Genomic DNA, 18,654 nt, shown 5'->3' on the forward strand with positions numbered 1-18,654 from the left:
TAAGATGAATTGATGTAAACATTTAATAATACAATATGATGTTGGCTATGTAATCGTATACATGTGATTATATGTTATGAAAATGAAAAAAATAAAAAAAATAAAAATAGAAATCTTTATAGAAAGGAGAAGGTATGAAAGTGAAAGAGACTCAGATAAATTCTGTGCCTTATATACAGTAGGCATGAAATTTGGAAGGGAAGTTTGCAACGGAATAACTAGAGGAAGCAGCATTGGCCAAACAGAATATAAGCAAAAACTCTCCAAAGGATATTTTATTCCAACAACCCAAGCCTCTTTGGAGCTCAACCAACATGCCTCTTGTGCATACAAGTCTCTCTTCCCCAAAATGGTCAAAGGCAATTCTTAGAGCTGGTCTTCCGGTTTCCACGTGTGCATGGGCCCCGCCCAGCTGATTGTCACGCACGCATACATGCCAGAAACCAGGAACACACATGCGCTGGAAACTGGATGTTCTAGTTTCCAGTGCACACATGCACACCGGGCAGCTCCTTTCCCGGGTCACTTCCACAACAAGCATGCGCACTCCCTTTTTGGCACTCGGTGTCAAAAAGGTTCGCCATCACTGCCCTAGGTCATTTCTAACACTATTATTCATTTCAATTATCAGATATTTGTGAAATTTCCTTTCTATACATCATTGTATCTCTGAATGACTCACCTTTTACCAATTACTGGAGCAGTTTTCATAATAGATGGAGAACATCATTGATTCATAAACTTCAAATGATTAATAAATGAACTATTGTAAGTTGAGGACTACCTGTAGCTATTTTCTAAGTTGCCTCTCACAGAATCGCAGGAACATAGGGTTGGAAGGGACATTGGAGGTCTTCTTTTAATCCAATACCCTGCTCAAGGCCAAACAATTGTTGAAAACCTCCAGTGACATAGCACCCACAAACCCAGGGGGCAAGCTATTCCACTGATTGTTCCAGAGAATTTCTCCTTACTTCTAGATTGGATCTCTCTTTCATGAACTTCCACCCATTACTTCTTGTCCCATTCTTTGGTGCCACAGAGAATAAGTCAACGCTCAGATGCTCAATTACTGGAAGGCAGCTTTCATGTCCCCCCAATCCTTCACTTTGATAGCCTACACATACCAAGGTCCTTCAACCCTTTGTCATATAATTTTATTATTACACTTATTGACTACACATCTTAGAGTTGGGAGCAACTCAAAGCGGCCCAGGGATGGATGTCCTGCCCTCTTTCCCCAAAATGAGGTTCAGTGCTCCTCAAAAGGTAAGGAAGAGGAGGCTTTGAGGCCTGCTGGGGTGGGAGTCAGGTCTAAGAACTGCAGGGACCCAGTGGGAGTGGGAAAAAGCCTGTGAGGACCCTGTGGAAAAGAGAAAGGACTGGGGTGACCAAAGGGTTGTGGTAGAGGAAGGCTTTGGAATGCAAGCCTGGGCCTCGGTTATGCCTACAACCCTGCGTTAGTCAGTGTTCCGCTTAATAACTCACACATTCATAGAACAGCTTTATCAGGGAGAAAAGGGAGAGAGGGAAGTTAAGCAAAGCAGTCTCATTTAACGCTGATTGCAACATAAAATTGATAGGCTCCATAACACTTATATCTCAAGGACTACATTTCTGGTGGCTGGGAAATTCTGGCATTCAAAAGCTGGAGGATGCCAAGGTAGGAGATGGAAACTCCAATTGTGGGAATTCAATAATCGATATAAAAAACAATAACTCCAAAAGCCTTTTGAAGAATTCCACACTTCTGCAAAAGGAAATATCCAGAAAGTTCTGCTAATTAACAGAAAGAAATAGTTAGACTTTATCAAGTTTGTGAATCCTCTGGTGTGTTACCAAACTGGAAGTATTACTGAAACTTTTCCCATACTCTGGACACTCATGCAGTTTCTCTCTTGTGTGAATCCTCTGGTGTTTCAAAAGGTTGGCCTTCTGACTGAAACTTTTCCCACATTCAGGACATTCATATGGTTTGTCCTGGGAATGAGTCCTCTGGTGTGTCACCAGGTTGTTATTTTGACTGAAACTTTTGCCACACTCTGGACACTCATACGGTTTGTCTCCCGTGTGAATCCTATGGTGTGTCAGCAGATGAGAATTCTTACTGAAACTTTTCCCACATTCTGAACATTGATATGGTGTGTTCTGGGAATGAATCCTCTGGTGTGTCACCAGGTTGGAATTATGACTGAAACTTTTGCCACAATCTGAACATTCATACGGTTTTTCTCCTGCGTGAATCCTCTGATGTCTTATCAGACTGGAGATTTGACTGAAACTATTCCCACACTCAGGACATTCATACGGTTTCACTCCTGTGTGAGTTCTCAAGTGTGTCACTAGGGTAGAATTATTACTGAAACTTTTCCCACACTCTGGACACTCATACGGTTTGTCTCCTATGTGGGTCCTCTGGTGTGTCACCAGGGTCAAATTATGACTGAAACTTTTCCCACACTCTGGACACTCATGCAGTTTCTCTCTTGTGTGAATCCTCTGGTGTTTCAAAAGGTTGGCCTTCTGACTGAAACTTTTCCCACATTCAGAACATTGATATGGTTTGTCCTGGGAATGAATCCTCTGGTGTGTCACCAGATTGGAATTCTGACTGAAACGTTTGCCACAATCTGGACACTCATACGGTTTCTTCCCTGTGTGAGTCCTCTGGTGTAACACCAGGTTGGAATTATTAGTGAAACATTTCCCACACTCTGGACACTGATACGGTTTGTCTCCCGTGTGAATCCTTTGGTGTGTCAGCAGATGAGAATTCTTACTGAAATTTTTCCCACATTCTGAACATTCATACGGTTTTTCTCCTCTGTGAACCTTCCAATGTGTTATCAGATTGGAATTATGACTAAAAGTTTCCCCATATTGAGGACATTCATATGGTTTGGGTTGGGAATGAGTCCTTTGGTGTACCACCAGGCTTGAATTCCGACTGAAATGTTTCCCACAATCTAAACACTCATACGGTTTGTTTCCCGTGTGAATCTTTTGGTGTTTCAGCAGATGAGAATTCTTACTGAAACTATTCCCACATTCTGAACATTCATACGGTTTTTCTCCTCTGTGAACCTTCCGATGTCTTATCAGATTGGAATTATGACTAAAAGTTTTCCCACATTCAGGACATTCATATGGTTTGTCTTGGGAATGAGTCCTTACGTGTACCACCAGGTTTGAATTCTGACTGAAATGTTTCCCACAATCTGAACACTCATACGGTTTGTCCCCTGTGTGAGTCCTCTGGTGTGTCACCAGGGTCGAATTATGACTGAAACTTTTCCCACACTCTGGACACTCATACGGTTTGTCTTCTGTGTGGGTCCTCTGGTGTTGAACCAGGTTGGAATTATTAGTGAAACATTTCCCACACTCAGGACATTCATATGGTTTTTCTCCTGTGTGTATCCTCTGGTGTTGAACCAGGTTGGAATTATTAGTGAAACATTTCCCACACTCAGGACATTCATATGGTTTTTCTCCTGTGTGTATCCTCTGGTGTATTACCAGGCTGGAATTATGACTGAAACATTTCCCACACTCAGGACATTCACACGGTTTCTTCTGGGAATGAGTTCTCCGGCATGTCATTAGGCTGGAATTCTGACTGTACCTTTTTCCACAGTCTGAACAATCATATGATTTCTCTCCTGTCTGAGTCTTCTAAGGTGTCACCAGGTTGGTGATATTCTTGAGGTCAAATATATGTGTGATCATTTACTGGTGCTTTATTCCATCTGTTTTCCTCCTCACAGGGCCAGGCCTGCATCACTGTCAGCCCTAGGTAGCTATCCAGTAGACCTTTTTATTCTCTGACTTCGTCTTTCTCTGAATGAAATATAATCTCCTTTGATCTTTCATTTAATGTATTCTTGAGTTTCTCATACTCTACTCTTTCTAAACTTGAAATCTCTGCTTAATTTTTTCTCTTTTGTCTCTCAACTTCTGGAAAAGGAAAAGAATTTTGTGATTTTTTTTTGGAAATGGAAAATATTTTGATTTCTGGCTGCCTTTACTTTCTTTTCCAAAGTTGCTTGTTATTCTCAGTTTTCCAGAGTGCTCTTATTGACATCTTCTCTTTCTGTAAGATTCAAAGAAAATGTAACTTTAATTGTTTATAGAATGGTTGCAGAAGATGTGGAAAAAAGAAAAAAAGTGCACATTACAATCAATAAGCAAACATGTCACAATAAAGAATAACCTCTTACATTAGTTATGATTCGTTTGACACATTTGTGTCCAAGTTCAAATATCTCTTTTTCACTTTGGTGATTCACAAATTCTTAGCAGTGCAAAGGCTTATCATCAAATATATCTGGAATTGCTGGGGATAGATTGTACAGTTGCAAATATATGCACAGAGAGAGAAATACAAATACGCACATCTATAACTGTATGTACAGTTGCAAGAAAAAGTATGTGAACCCCTTGGGATTATGTGGGGTTTTGCATGAATTGGTCATAATATGTGCTCTGAACTTAATCTAAGTCACAACAATAGAAAAACACAGTCTGCTAAAAATAATACTACACAAACATTAGATGTTGGGCAGATTAACAGAGTTGGAAGGAACCTTATAGGTTATCTAGTCCAACCCCACTCAAGCAGGAGATCCTATACCATTTCTGACAAATGACAGTCCAATCTCTTCTTGAAAGTCTCAAGTGACGAAACTCCCACAACTTTCGAGGGCAAGCTGTTCCATTGGTTGATTGTTCCCACTGTCAGAAAGCTCCTCCTTATTTCTAGGTTGAATTTCTCCTTGGTCAATTCCCATTGATTATTCCTTGGCTGGCATTACATGCTTTGCAAAATAGCTTGACCCTTTCCTCTCTGTGCTAGCCCCCCAAATATTGGAAGACTGCTATCGTGTCTCCCCTGGTCCTTCTCTTCACTAGACTAGCCATGCCCAGTTCCTGTAACCATTCTTCATATGTTTTCGTCTCCAGTCCCCTAATCATCCTGCTTGCTCTCCTCTGCACTTTTTCTAGAGTATCAACATTTTATAGTATGGTGACCAAAATTTGATGCAGTATTCTAGGTGTGGTCTTACTATGGCTTTATAGAGTGGTATTATTACCTCATTTGATCTAGATTGTATCCCTCTGTTAATGCAACCTAGGATTGCATTGGCTTTTTTGGCTGCTGCTGGATACTGCTGGCTCATATTTAACTGGTTGTACACTAAGAACCCAAGATCCCTCTCACAATCACTATTATGAAGCCTGGTTTCATCCAGTTTATATGTGTACTTTTGGTTTTTCTTACCTAAGTGTAGGACTTTACTTTTCTCTACATTGAATTTCATTTTGTTAAATAGGGCTCAGTGTTCAAGTCTGTCATGGTTCAGATGGATCTTGAGCCTATCTTCTAGGGTGTTAGCTATTCCTGCCGGCTTAGTATCATCTGCAAATTTGGTAAGTTCCCCTATTCCCTCATCTAAGTCGTTTATGAAGATATTGAAGAGTACTGGGCCTAAGACAGAACCTTGTGATACGCCACTGCTTACTTCTCTCCATGTAGACTTTGACCCATTAAGGACTACTCTTTGAGTATGGTTTGTCAGCCAGTTGCAAATCCATCTGGTGGTATTGCTATCTATCTCACTTTTTTCTAGCTTACGAAGAAGTAGGTTGTGGTCTACTTTGTTGAATGCCTTGCTGAAGTCTAAGTATATTATGTCCATAGTATTTCGCTGGTCTGCTAATTTAGTCACTATGTTGAAGCATGAAATAAGATTTGTTTGGCATGATCTGTTTTTAACAAAGCCGGGCTGGCTGCTAGTTATTACTTTACTCATTTCTAGGTGCTGACAGATCTGTTCCCCCCCCCCCCCCAGTATCTTCCCGGGTATTGATGTTAGGCAGAGGTGGTATTCCTCCAGTTTGCACCGGTTCACTCAAAGTAGTGGTGGTCATTTCCCAGAGATTGGAGAATCTGGCTGGCTGGCCATGCCCCCGAATTGGTACCCCTGTCACTGTTGCTCACCCCGCCCAAAACGTGCCCGCCTGATCTTTGCAATGCCGTTGGGAGATGCTAGCCCAGCGGGACAGGGGGTGGTGGCCCGTCAAACTTCCCAGCGTTGCAGCTGTGGCAGGGACTGGGGGGGGGGCTCGCCAGCTGTCCCCAGATGGTAACTTTCCAGTCCCCTACCTTCCTCTCTTCCTCCCTCCAGGCTCAAGAGGTCCGGCACCCACAGCAGAAGCACCAGGGTTGGCCCCCTCCCCGAAGCATCCCTGGAATAAGCACAAAATGCTAAGAACTTAAATTTGCAGTACCGTACCAAAAAAGGCAATATGCCTCGAGAGGACCTAAAGCAGTTTGAAGGAAGTTAATTACTTAATCATGTATAAGTTTATTCTCAAATGTGGGAGCCGATTGTAAGGACAATAATTTCAGCCTCAGTAAGGAAGAGTTTTGCCCCATTTAATGGCCTTTCTTGCTACATTTGTTAAGTGAATCACTTAACAAAACTGGTCATAAGTCATTTTTTTCAGAGTTGTAACTTTGCATGGTCAACAAATGAACTGTTGTAAGCCCAGGACTACCTGTATGTGATCATTGCACTGTCCAGGGGTGGTGTGAATACTTTTTAAAACCTTCTGGTAAGTGAAATCAATGGGGAAGTCAAGAGACCCTAAGGGGGGCCCTCAGGGGGGAGGTTGGAAGAGTGGACAGGTCCCTTCCAACTCTGTTAATCTGATCTTCAGGATGCTCCATTCGGAGACCTGAAGGAAAAGGTATAGGATAGATTGTCACGGACAAAAGCTATTCCTGTGCTCAGTGAGAGTCGACCACGACTTGATGGCACCAAAGGAAGCACAGAATCCATGAAAGCCTCTTGCAAACGCGTCAGGGTAGAGACAGGACGAGGGTGATTTTCAACCTTATGTTGCTAGATGGCGATCAACAAAGAAGCAATACTCACGCCTTAGAAAGCAGAGAATAGAGTAAAGCAGCGGCATCGTAGTATTGACATTACACCAAAGGGAGAGAGGCCGAACTGGTACAAATGGAAACGATTGAGGATTAGATTGCTAGAGAGGTTGTGGAGGAACAGGAGGAGGAAGAGAACAGAGGAAGTTCCTCTTCCGGTTCACCCACAGAAGGAGGATGGCGTCGGCGGAGCCTCTTGTGCCGTTTAGAGGGTCGAAGCGGCTCCTGGGAGGTGAGTGGAGGGAAGGTCGGAGGAGAAGCTGGGAGAAAGTCGGGTTCTTTGGGTTCCTCCACGGCCTGGAAGCAGCGAAGGGAGAAGAATGAAGCCTGTGGGCTGCTGTTGCTGCTTCTGCATATTCTTTCTCTCCCAAAATGGTTTTATCCTTTTGCTCCACGATTTAAAGTTGCTGCATGTAATTTCCTGCTGGGAGATATGGGAGATTTAAAGAAATCTTGATATATTTTTCATATTTCTGAGCCACTCGCCTCCCTCACCCTTCACCTAACACTTGGATCCTTGTGGTCTTAACGACATGTCGCTTTCCTGGCCAGCGAGGAGTTTCATGGGCAAAAGGGATGTTTGCATCGGATTTGTTCACCGTTTCATCTGTTAGTGACCCCCACCTTTTAAAAACTAGATTTAAAAAATTGAGCCAATTCACTTCTGAGTCATCTTGCAGACTGAAATGCACATAATTGTTTACATCAATAAATTCTGTATTTCAGTGTCAATAGGAACACACATTTGGTTCATTCAGACAGTATCCAGACCCCCCTTCACTTCTGTCAATTTTGTTATGCTGCAGCCTGATTTTACACTTGTTGAAATTCATTTTTTCTCATCCATGCACATTCCTAATAAAAAGTGTAAACAGAATTTTAGAAATGTCTGTAAATGTATTAAAAACAAAAACACCTGAAATATCACATTGGCATAAGTATTCAGATCCTTCACTAAGTACTTTGTTGAAGTACCTTTGGCAGCAATTACAGCCTTAAGCCTTTTTGGGTATGAGTCAATAAGCTTTACACACCTGGGGTATGGGGGGGGGGTTTCTGCCATTTTTCCTTGGCAAGACCTCTCAAGCTCAGTCAGGTTGGATGGCAACCATCGATGGAGAGCCATTTTTAGGTGCCTCCAAAGATATTCAATAGGGTTCAAGTCAGAGCTCTGGCTGGGCCTCTCTAGGACATTCACAGAGTTGTCCCTAAGCCATTCCTATGTTGTCTTAGCTGTGTCCTTGTCATGTTGAGAAGTGAACCTTCGGTCCAGTGTGAGGTTTCAGCTTTCCCTCAACCCTGACCAGTCTTCCAGTCCCTGCTGCTTAAAAACACCCCACACTGTGATGTTCTTCAGGTGCTCTTTTGTAAACTCTAAGGGGGCATTTATGTGTTATGGACTGCGGAAGACATCTGTCGAGTCACTCCACCATAAAGCCCAGAACAGTGGAGGGCTGCAGTGATGGTTGTCCTTCTGGAACTCTATCCCATCTCCACACAGGATCTCTAAAGCTCAGTCAGAGAGACCATCAGATTCTTGGTCACCCGTCTTACCAAAGCCCTTCTACCACAATTGCTCCATTTTACTGAAAGACCAGCTATTGGAGGAATCCTGGTTGTACCAAACTTTTTCCATTTGAGAATTATGGAGGCCACTGTGCCCTTAGGAACCTTTGGTGCCACAGAACTTTTGCTGTAGCCTTCTCCGGATCTGTGCCTTCCAATAATCCTGTCACTGAACTCTTCAGGCAGTTCCTTTGACCTCATGGCTATTGTTCTATTACAGAAGTGGTTCCCAAACTTGGCAACTTTAAGACTTGTGGACTTCAACTCCCAGAGTTCTCCAGCCAGAAGAGGTAGCTGGAGAATTCTGGGAGTTGAAGTCCACAAGTCTTAACGTTGCCAAGTTTGGGAACCACTGTATTAGAGTATGCATTGTCAGCTATGAGGCTTTCTATGGAAGGGTGTGTGCCTTTCCAAATCATGTCCAATCAATTTAATTTACCACAGGTAGACTCCAATCAAGGTGTAGAAACCTGTCAGCAACTATCAAGGGACATGGGAGGCATCTGAGCTAAATTTCAAGTGCTGTTACAGAGAGTCTGAATACTTATGCCAATGTGATATTTCAGTTTTTTCCTTTTACTAAATTTACAGACATTTCTAAACTTCTTTTTTCACTTTGTCATAATGGGGTATTCTATGTACATTAAGGAGGGAAAAAATGAAGTTCAACAACTGTAGAATCAAGCTGCAGCATAACAAAATTGTCAAAAGTTATAGGGGTCTGAATACTTTCTAAATGTACTGTATTTAGAAAGATAGAAACATTTTAGGTTAAGTGACAGGCCTGGGGTGTCTTGCCCAAAACACCTGCAGATGGTTTTGGGGAAGTGGGACTGGTATGCACAAGAGGCAGGTTGGTTGAGCTCCAAAGAGGCTTCAGTTGTTGGAATAAAATGCCCTGTGCAGAGTTTCTGTTTATATTCTCCCAGTTTTTTTTCCTCTAGTTATCCCATCACCATCTTCCCTTTCCAATTTTCAGTTTTCCTCCAAATTCTGTCTATTTAAGGCATATATTTTATTTGGGTCCTTCCACTTTGCTTTAATAGCATTCCCTTTCTATAAAGCCAACAAGCATGGCATGTAAATTGTCATTGTCATATGACATGCTTAATGATGCTTACTGTACTGTTTCAGTAAGCTTACTGCTTACTGACACAGATGCCAGTCACAATTGCAGTCAGTAAGTGAGCACTACTTGAATTAGGATGTCACCAAAGTGGTTGTGGAAAATAATTGCTGCCCTTATTTGGAGTTGAGGACTTCCATGGGCAAAACTAGTACATTAAATCTTGCAGAGAGTTTAGATATCATTTCATCAGGTAAAAAGCCATGCCATTAAAGTTAGCTCATAAGGTTTGACTGTAACTATTTTGGGATAATTTTCAGGCTAAAAAGACAGGGATTTTCCACATACATACAGTTATTGGTTTGTGTATTCGTATTTCTCTCTCATTTCTAGATATATTTGATGATAACCCTTTGCACAGCTAAGAATTTGTGAATCAGCAAAGTAAAAAAGAAAATTTCTTGATTGAATGGATATTTGAACTTGGACACAAATGTGTCAAATGAATCATAACTAAAGGAAGAGGTTATTCTTTATTGTGGCATGCTTGCCCATTTATTGTAATGTATACTTTCTTCTTTTTTTCACATCTTCTGCAACCATTTTATAAACAATTAAAGTTACATTTTTCTTTGAATCTTATAGACAGAAAAGATATGAAAAAGAGCACTCTGAAAAACTGAGAATAACAAGCAACATTGGAAAAGAAAATAAAGTCAGCAGGAAATCAAAATATTTTCCGTTTCCTAAAGAAAACTACAAAATTCTTCTCTTTTTCCAGCAGTTGAGAGACAAAAGAGAAAAAAATAAGATGAGATTTCAAGCTGAAAAAAATAGAGTATGAGAAGCTCAAAGATATGTTAAATGAAGAGATTATATTTCATTCAGAGAAAGACGAAGTCAGAGAATAAAAACGTCTACTGGATAGCCACATAGGGCTGACAGTGATGCAGGCCTGGCCCTGTGAGGAGGATTACATCTGGAATTAAAGCACCACTAAACAAATGATCACACATATATTTAACCCCAAGAATATCGGTGTTGGAAAAACTCTATTGTGCCTATTGTGGGAAAAGTACAGATTATATACCACAACTGATTGTGCATGAAAGGATCCACATTGTAGTAAATCCATAGCAATGCTATAAATGTGAGAAATGGTTTAGTCTGAACAGCTCTCTTGTGGTTCATCGAAGGACAAATCTAGGACAGATGGCCTGCAAGTGCCTTCAATGTGGTAAAAACTTTAGCAAGCATAGCCACATCAAAGGACTCACACAAGGGAGAAACTGTAAATGCCCAGTTTGAGGGAAAAGTTTCATTAGAAATTCCCACCTCATGAGATATCTGAAGACGTATCCCAGGGAGTCAACCCTTTGAATGTCCTGTCTCTGAGAACACAATTCCATCCTAGTAATTCACCAGAAGACTCACATGTGAGAGAAACTCTTTGCATGTCCTGACTGTGGGGAAAAAATTCAGTCAGAATTCACATCAGCAGAGGACTCACACAGGACAGAAACCAAATGAGTGCCCAAAGTGTGACAAACGTTTTCAGTAGGGATTCCCACTTGGTAACACACCAGCGGACTCATACCCTGGAGAAACCATATGAATGTCCTGACCGTGGGAAAAGTTTCCCACTGGGTATCACATCCAAACACTCACATGGGAGAGAAAATGTATGAGTGTCCAGAGATTGGGAGAATTTTCAGTCATAATTCCATCCTGGTGATACGCCAGGGAACTCATACAGGACAAATCGTATTAGTGTCCAGATTCTGGCAAAAGTTTCAGTCAGAATTCTGGCCTAATGGCACACAAGAGGACTAATTCCCAGGACAAACCATGTGAATGTCCTGATTGTGGGAAAACTTTCAGTCATAATTGCAGACTGGTAGTACACCAGAGGATTCACACAGGAGTTAAGCCGTATGAATGTCCTGAGTGTGGGAAAAGTTTCAGTCGGAATTCCACCCTTGTGATACACCGGAGGACTCACACAGGAGAGAAACCTTATGAATGTTCAGAATGTGGGAAATGTTTCAGTAAGAATTCCCACCTGGTGACACACCAGAGGACTCACACAGGAGACAAACCATATGAGTGTCCAGATTGTGGGAAATGTTTCAGTCATATTTCCAGTCTCATAAGACATCAGACGATTCACACAGGCGAGAAACCATACGAGTGTCCAGAGTGTGGGGAAAGTTTCAGTCATATTTCCAGTCTGATAAGACACCAGAGGACTCACACAGGAGACAAACCATATGAATGTTTAGAATGTGGGAAATGTTTCAGTAATAATTCCGACCTGGTGATACACCAGAGAACCCATACAGGAGAGAAACCGTATGAATGTCCTGTGTGTGGGAAAAGTTTCAGTCATAATTCCAGCCTGGTAAGACACCAGAGGACTCACACGGGAGAAAAACCGTATGAATGTCTCGAGTGTGGGAAATTTTTCAGTAAGAATTCCAACCTGCTGACACACAAGAGGACTCACACAGGAGAGAAACCGTATGAGTGTGCAGTTTGTGGGAAACGTTTCAGTCAGAATTCCAACCTTGTGAAACACCAGAGGACTCATATAGGAGAGAAACAGTATGAGTGTCCAGAGGGTGGGAAAAGGTTTAGTAAGAATTCTCACCTGGTGACACACCGGAGGATTCATACAGGAGACAAACCTTATGATTGTCCAGAATGTGGAACATATTTCAGTAAGAATTCCAACCTGGTGACACACCAGAGGATTCACACAGGAGAAAAAGCATATGAGTGTCCAGAATGTGGGACATATTTCAGTGAGAATTCCAGCCTTGTCACACCCCAGATGACTCACACAAGGGGAAAACTGCATGAATCTCCAGAATATGAGAAATGTTTCAGTCAAAATAGCAGCCTTGTGACACACGAGAGGACTCTCACAGGAGAAAAAACGTATGAGTGTTTAGAGCAGGGCTCATCAACCTTTCAGACCTCAGGGATCACTAAATTCATAATTTTAAATCCCGCGGACCACTAATATGATCTGCCTAATAACCAGGTGGGTGGGCATGGCTAGGTAGACGTGACTGGGTGGGCATGGCCAACTTGATGTAACTCACATCGAAGGGCACCTTGCTGGGTTTTACTCACCCCTCCACTTCCAGCCACTCCTCATCTGCCCACCTGGGCTCCTTAGGACCCCAACAGGAAGTAGTTGTGGGAGCTAAGCAGCCAGCACCAGAAAGAGTTGGCAAAATAGCTCAGCTCAGTTGAACTGACTCAGTTCAAATTGGATCTGACCGAGAAGGAGGCTCAGCAGAAGCACCTCACTGAGGATTATGAGCATAGGCTTTTCAAGCAGAGAGAAGACCTGCAGGAGTGCAAGGCCAGGTGACGGTGCCTGGAGGCTCAGTGGGCTGAGATGGTCAGCCAGTCCCAGGCCATGATACAGTCCCACTGGAACAAAACCCCTCCGACTCTTTGTCACCAGTGGCACTTACTTCCAGACTTCACCCAAAGCCCTGCAACAGGAGGCTGAAGCAGACCCCAAATCGGAATTTCTACCACCACCCCTCTGACCCACACAAAAGGACCCCAAAGGGGGCGATTCTGCAGCAACACAAACATTCAGTGCATGTATCTGGCCCAGGGGCCGTAGTTTGAGGACCCCTGATTTGGTGCAATATAAAAAATGGAAATATTTTTTCTGCGGACAACTAAAATTTTCTTGCGGACCACCAGTGGTCCACTGACCACCATTTGGTGACTGCTGGTCTTGAGTATGGGAAAAGTTTCAGTTATAATTCCACCCTGGTGACTCATCAAAAGAGTCACATGGGAGAGAAACCGTATGAGTGTCCAGAGTGTGGGAAAAGGTTCAGTTGGAGCAGCAGCTGTGACTGAATCTCATCCTCTGTGCCATCAATAGGTGGAGAAGGAAGCATTTCTAGAAAAACCTGATCAGGGCATCTTGTCACTTTGCAGAAGTGCAAAGATCCAGATATTTTTCCTGGATCTCCTCCAGTGGTCTGATAGATTGCAAAAAGAGAGAACAGCGAATTTTGGGGCAGCAGCTCCTGCCTGGGATAGAGAAGGACTCATGCTGAAGATCTCCAGTAGACCCAGATGGTCCAACTGGCTGGATTATAATCCACCATCTTGAGAAACATGCATTAGTGCTCCCATTGATTAATATCAAAGGGCAGAATTGTTGGCAATCGAGTTGCTGACCAGGGGAAAATGGAATACAGTAGAACATTCCTGGGAGTTATTGAGGAATAATCAAGTTGAAACTCTTGTGTCAGGCCTGCCATCTCCAGCATACTCTGCTTTGCTGGCATCCTGCCATAAAATGCAAGGAAGGGGGGAGGTAATTAGGGAAGTAAGGAATGGGAATGGGAATGGGCAAAGAAAGAGCGGGGGATGACAGCAAGACCGGAACCAGAGTTGTCAAATCGGGAATAAACAGGATCAAGGACAGAGCCTGAAAACAGAATGCGAAACTATATTAGAGAAATGCCAAACCTCAAAGCCATTCCCAAAGCGTCAAAAACAAACACTATTGGCAAGTGATGTCCTGATGTCAACCAGCAGCAAGGGAATGAAGCTCTTCTTCCCCTGCGCTGACTTTGTCTTGTTCATGGGCTTTGAAAAAAGCCAAAAAACCCTTGCGGGGAGGGGTGAAGCTAAGGGGGAGTGTCCTGTGAGGTTTCAGGAGAGATCACAACTCTCCTGTGAAGCCCTGGGCCTTTTTTCCTCAGCCACGTTGAAAGAAGAAAGGGCCTAAGGTGCCACAAAGCCGGTGACGGCTTAAGATCCAAGAAAAGTACTTAGGCAGATTTGGTGAACAGTGTTTGGACCTGGGTGAGAAGAATCCTTTTTAATTCGAAGTGTAACACCAAAAGAATATTCAGGAAAGAGAGACTCATAATTATTTTTAAATTGGCTGCATTCTAGCTATTTTGAGTAAAACTTTAGAACTTTGAAATGGGAGACAAAAGAATTAAAGGAAGAAAAAAATTGTTAAAATACAGAAGATTGGATTTTTAAGTTGGACAGGAGTTGGCGTTGGATAAGCATTTTAAAATGCTGGAACTATTTATATAAAAAGCAAATACTACATTTAAATTTTGGAGTATTACAGTAAAATTGTATAAAGAAGAATAAGATTGAAATCTGATTTAAGAATGCCACCTGCTGACGAAGGAACGAAGATACAATATACCCCCAATATCCTGGAAAGACCTGGCTTGTGAAAATTAAAGTGGGAGATCAAGAAAATGTAATTACTAAAAAGGCCCCTAAAATCTTCAAACTAAGATTGAATTGGCAGAGGGAGTTATGAAGTTTCATTGTTAGACTAACTAGAGGAACAGATTTATTAATTTAATTTTGGGATACAAAGACTCTTGATGTTGGATATCGAATTGTTTGATAAGTGGCTTTGAAAATAAGATTGGTGGACTGTAAGATAAAAAGAAACAAAATAAAAATGAATGGAACCTGGGAAGAAATTGCGCCAATAATCCAGGGTATCAAAGACACCTTGACAAGAGATGAGATTATGAATAAAAAGCAGAATATAGATGAAAAGCCAGAAACTATAACACAAAAGACAAGGAGAAACCAGGATGCTAAGGAAGAGGAAGAGTCAACTGAAAGAGCAGATAGAAAAACAACAGACAAAACAAAAAGACAAGTCAAAAAGTAAAAATAAAATAGTTAAAAGTAAAAGTAAGAATGATTGATGAAATAAACTAAGGGGTGAATGTTTTTAGGGAAGTTAAACAGAAACTGGAAATACAATAATAATAAGATATAGGGGCAAGAATAAATAATTTGAAACTGAGACAAGGGAATAGGGTAGAGAAGGGAGAAAGATTTAAGAGGATTGACCAAGCAGTGCAAGCAGATAGAGAAGACCCAAGAGAGGAATATGGGAGATAAGCTAAGAAATGGAAAAGTAAAGCCTTAAAGCGGATGAGAGATGATGGATAAAAGGGGAGTATTTCTTCAAAATAGCAGTGAGATAAGTTAAAATACAGCTAGAAGGTAGAGAAAGGAGGATTAATGTAATATATATTTTTCAGGTGAATTAATAAGGGAATCTAAGCTTTTAGTGCTGAAAATTTTGAATATGAATAAAAGGGTGATGGCTATCAAAAATAACATAGAAATATTGAATAAGCAAAAGATTGATTATAACGATATAAATATGTGTATTAGTATAACTATATAAAAAATTTAAAAATGTAACGATTATCAACATTTTACGTGTAGTAAAATAAATGATAGGTAGAATTTGATTGGCATGAAAATAACATTGAATAAGAAGGAAAGATCATAATTCAACAAAATGTGCATTATCATTATTAGAATTATATAACTTGTCAAATATAACTAAATGAACATTGTTCTATTTGTTGAAAATGTGTATTAGAAAGGGGATGCTTTTAAAATATAACTGGCATAACTAAAAATTGGAAATGGGAAGAAGATAAAATAATAATTCAATACTAGCTGAATAACTGCTTGGCTACGAAACTATTGGATCGGAATTGATAAATCGACACAGCTTGAAAATTAATGAGTAGTTATGATCGGCCTCTCCTTTCCCCTTCTCTCCCTCAGGCTAGCCCCCACAGAATCCTCCCCTATCCTATCCTATTTCCTTCTGTCCCTCAGCCTTGCCCCACAGAAACGTCTCCTATCCTATCCCCTTCTCTCCCTCAGGCTTGTCCCATAGAAACCTATCCTATCCTATTACCCTTCTCTCCCTCAGGCTTGCCCCACAGAAACCTCCGCTACCCTATCCCCTTCTCTCTCTCAGGCATGCCCCACAGAAACATCTCTGATCCTATCCCCTCCTCTCCCTCAGTCTTGTCCCATAGAGTCCTCTCCTATCCCATCCCCTTCTCTCCCTCAGGCTCCTCTCCAAAGTCCCAGCCAGCAGGCCAGATGAGTCACATGCTGGCCACGCCCACATCCAAGTGGCAGTTGGAACAGTGTTGTTTTCAGGTTGGGATGGGGACTAGAACGTTTAACTCCATAGCATCAGAGTGTGTTAATAATAATATAAAAATACTAATGATCTGATGGTTATTTCGAGAAATCCTTTCTAAGCCAGCAGCTAGAAATCAAGAGGAACATATGTGCCACATTTCAAGTTTGTAGGCTTTACAGTTCTGGAGATTTTGTGATGTGGCCTGAGTGGTTTTCGCATGTGTGTGTGTGTGTATTACTATTAGACTTATATGTCTGTTAAACATAACAAATATTGCTATTGTTTATTCTTATCCCTAAGGAGAATTCTGATTTGATACTAATAAAAAACTATAGGCCCATTTCTTTGTTAAATTCGGACTATAAAATATTCATAGCCATAATGGGAGAGAGGCTAAAAAACGAAATGCACAGGTACAGTATAGGTGGTACCTTGCTCAATAGTAGTAACTGTGAGAGGGATCTTGGAGTCCTAGTGGACAACCTTTGAAATATGAGCCAGCAGTGCACAGCAGCTGCCAAAAAAGCAACACAGTTCTAGGCTGCATAGCAGGGATAGAATCAAGATCATGTGACGTATTAATACTACTTTATAATGCCTTGGTAAGGCCACACTTGGAATACTGCATTCAGTTTTGATCACCACGATGTAGAAAAGATATGGAGACTCTATGTGGAGAAGAGCAACAAAGATGATTAGGGGACTGGAGATTAAAACATATGTTTTAGTCTCCAGTCCTCTAGGTTCCTGGGTATGTCTAGTTTGATGAAAAGAAGGACTAGGGGAGACATGACAGCAGTGTTCCAATATCTCAGAGGTTGCCACAAGGAAGAGGGAGTCAAACCTACAGAATTAGATGAAATCTTAACTAGGTGAAGAGGATAAAATGACTACAAAATTATATCAATATCTATTGGACTATACAATGGCGGAAGAGCAGGTAAAGGAAACCATGTTAGCATGGAGTAGGAACTTTGGTTACAGCATAGATTTGGACAATTGGCAAAAGTTATGGGAAAGAAACAGAAAGTTAACTTTAGCCACCTTGTATAAGGAAAACTTATACAAGATGTTCTACAGGAGACACATCCCACCCACAAGATTAGCTAAAATTAACAAAAATTTATCACCACGATGTTGGAAATGTAATGCTGCACTAGGGACCTTCTACCATATGTGGTGGGAGTGCACGAAAGCTAGGACATTTTGGCACCAGATAAGAAAGTATTTGGAAGAGATGCTAAATCAAAGTATGGAGTTGAGATCAAAATTATTTCTATTAGGAATCACAAAAAAAACATGGCAAAGGTGGACTATATTTAATGCTGCATATTTTAACAGTGACAAGACTGGTTTTTGCACAGAAATGGAAAAATAAGGAGACTCCCTTGGAACAAGAAATATAAATAAGATGCTGACGTGCACAGAGATGGACAGACTGACTCTAGAGCTCAGAGACAAGGGTGAGATGGAATATCACGAAATCTGGAACAAATGGTACCGATGGTTAAAAATGAGGGAAAAACAGACAAGTTAAGAATTGAAAATTAGGGTATTAATGTGTGATATGTAGAAAATGGATATGTATTTGTATGATTAGCAATTATATAAAGGAAAGGATCAACAGACAGGTAATCTGACCGACTACATACACCTATGTAATGGATACAAAACGTAATTGTTATAAGATCTAATCACTATATGGAAATGTCTGTGCCAGAAATGTCGCACTATGTCCAATGTTTTTAATGTTTATCTAATAAAAAACTTTATACTAATAAAATATATGTATTACTACTAAAAGTTTATAAGATTGTTAATTGTGTTAAATATGAAGAGTATTGTTTTATTCGTACTAAAATGTAACTGGTTCCACAATGTTCACACGACGATATGTTTGTAGAAAAACAAAGAACTTTAAAATAAAACAAAGGCTATTGGACACTGATGGCCTGGTTAAGGGGAGAGGGCCAGGGAAAAATATTAAAACTTTTGTTAGAGTTTATAGCGATCCATCCAGCACGCAAACAAATAATTCAGCAGGACTTGTTGCTATAACTATTCCAGCTCATGAATTTTTAT

At 41.1% G+C, this 18,654-nt stretch overlaps 2 protein-coding genes across 2 annotated transcripts; one reads left to right on the forward strand and one right to left on the reverse strand.

Annotated features, from left to right (window-relative positions):
• Nucleotides 1-260: 260 nt before the first annotated feature.
• On the reverse strand, nt 261-4,094 carry LOC148047564 (uncharacterized). Its single transcript, XM_087708377.1, has one exon. The coding sequence runs from the start codon at nt 3,601-3,603 to the stop codon at nt 1,801-1,803; it is 1,803 nt and encodes a 600-aa protein (XP_087564503.1). The 5' UTR covers nt 3,604-4,094; the 3' UTR covers nt 261-1,800.
• Nucleotides 4,095-7,052: 2,958 nt separating this feature from the next.
• LOC148047565 (uncharacterized) lies at nt 7,053-18,375 on the forward strand. The gene is made up of 2 exons (XM_087708380.1): nt 7,053-7,181; nt 10,227-18,375. The coding sequence occupies exon 2, from the start codon at nt 11,395-11,397 to the stop codon at nt 12,604-12,606; it is 1,212 nt and encodes a 403-aa protein (XP_087564506.1). The 5' UTR covers nt 7,053-7,181; nt 10,227-11,394; the 3' UTR covers nt 12,607-18,375.
• Nucleotides 18,376-18,654: the final 279 nt, after the last annotated feature.

This window comes from Thamnophis sirtalis, unplaced genomic scaffold (genome assembly GCF_051295495.1).
Source record: "Thamnophis sirtalis isolate CommonGarterSnake01/CBP01778 unplaced genomic scaffold, rThaSir2_p1.2 scaffold_3, whole genome shotgun sequence".
NCBI classification, from domain to species: Eukaryota; Metazoa; Chordata; class Lepidosauria; order Squamata; family Natricidae; genus Thamnophis; species Thamnophis sirtalis.

What these genes read in the sequence shown, in the direction of transcription:
- LOC148047564 (XM_087708377.1), bottom strand. Translation starts at nt 3,603, where the DNA reads ATGACATGCCGGAGAACTCATTCCCAGAAGAAACCGTGTGAATGTCCT.
- LOC148047565 (XM_087708380.1), top strand. Translation starts at nt 11,395, where the DNA reads ATGGCACACAAGAGGACTAATTCCCAGGACAAACCATGTGAATGTCCT.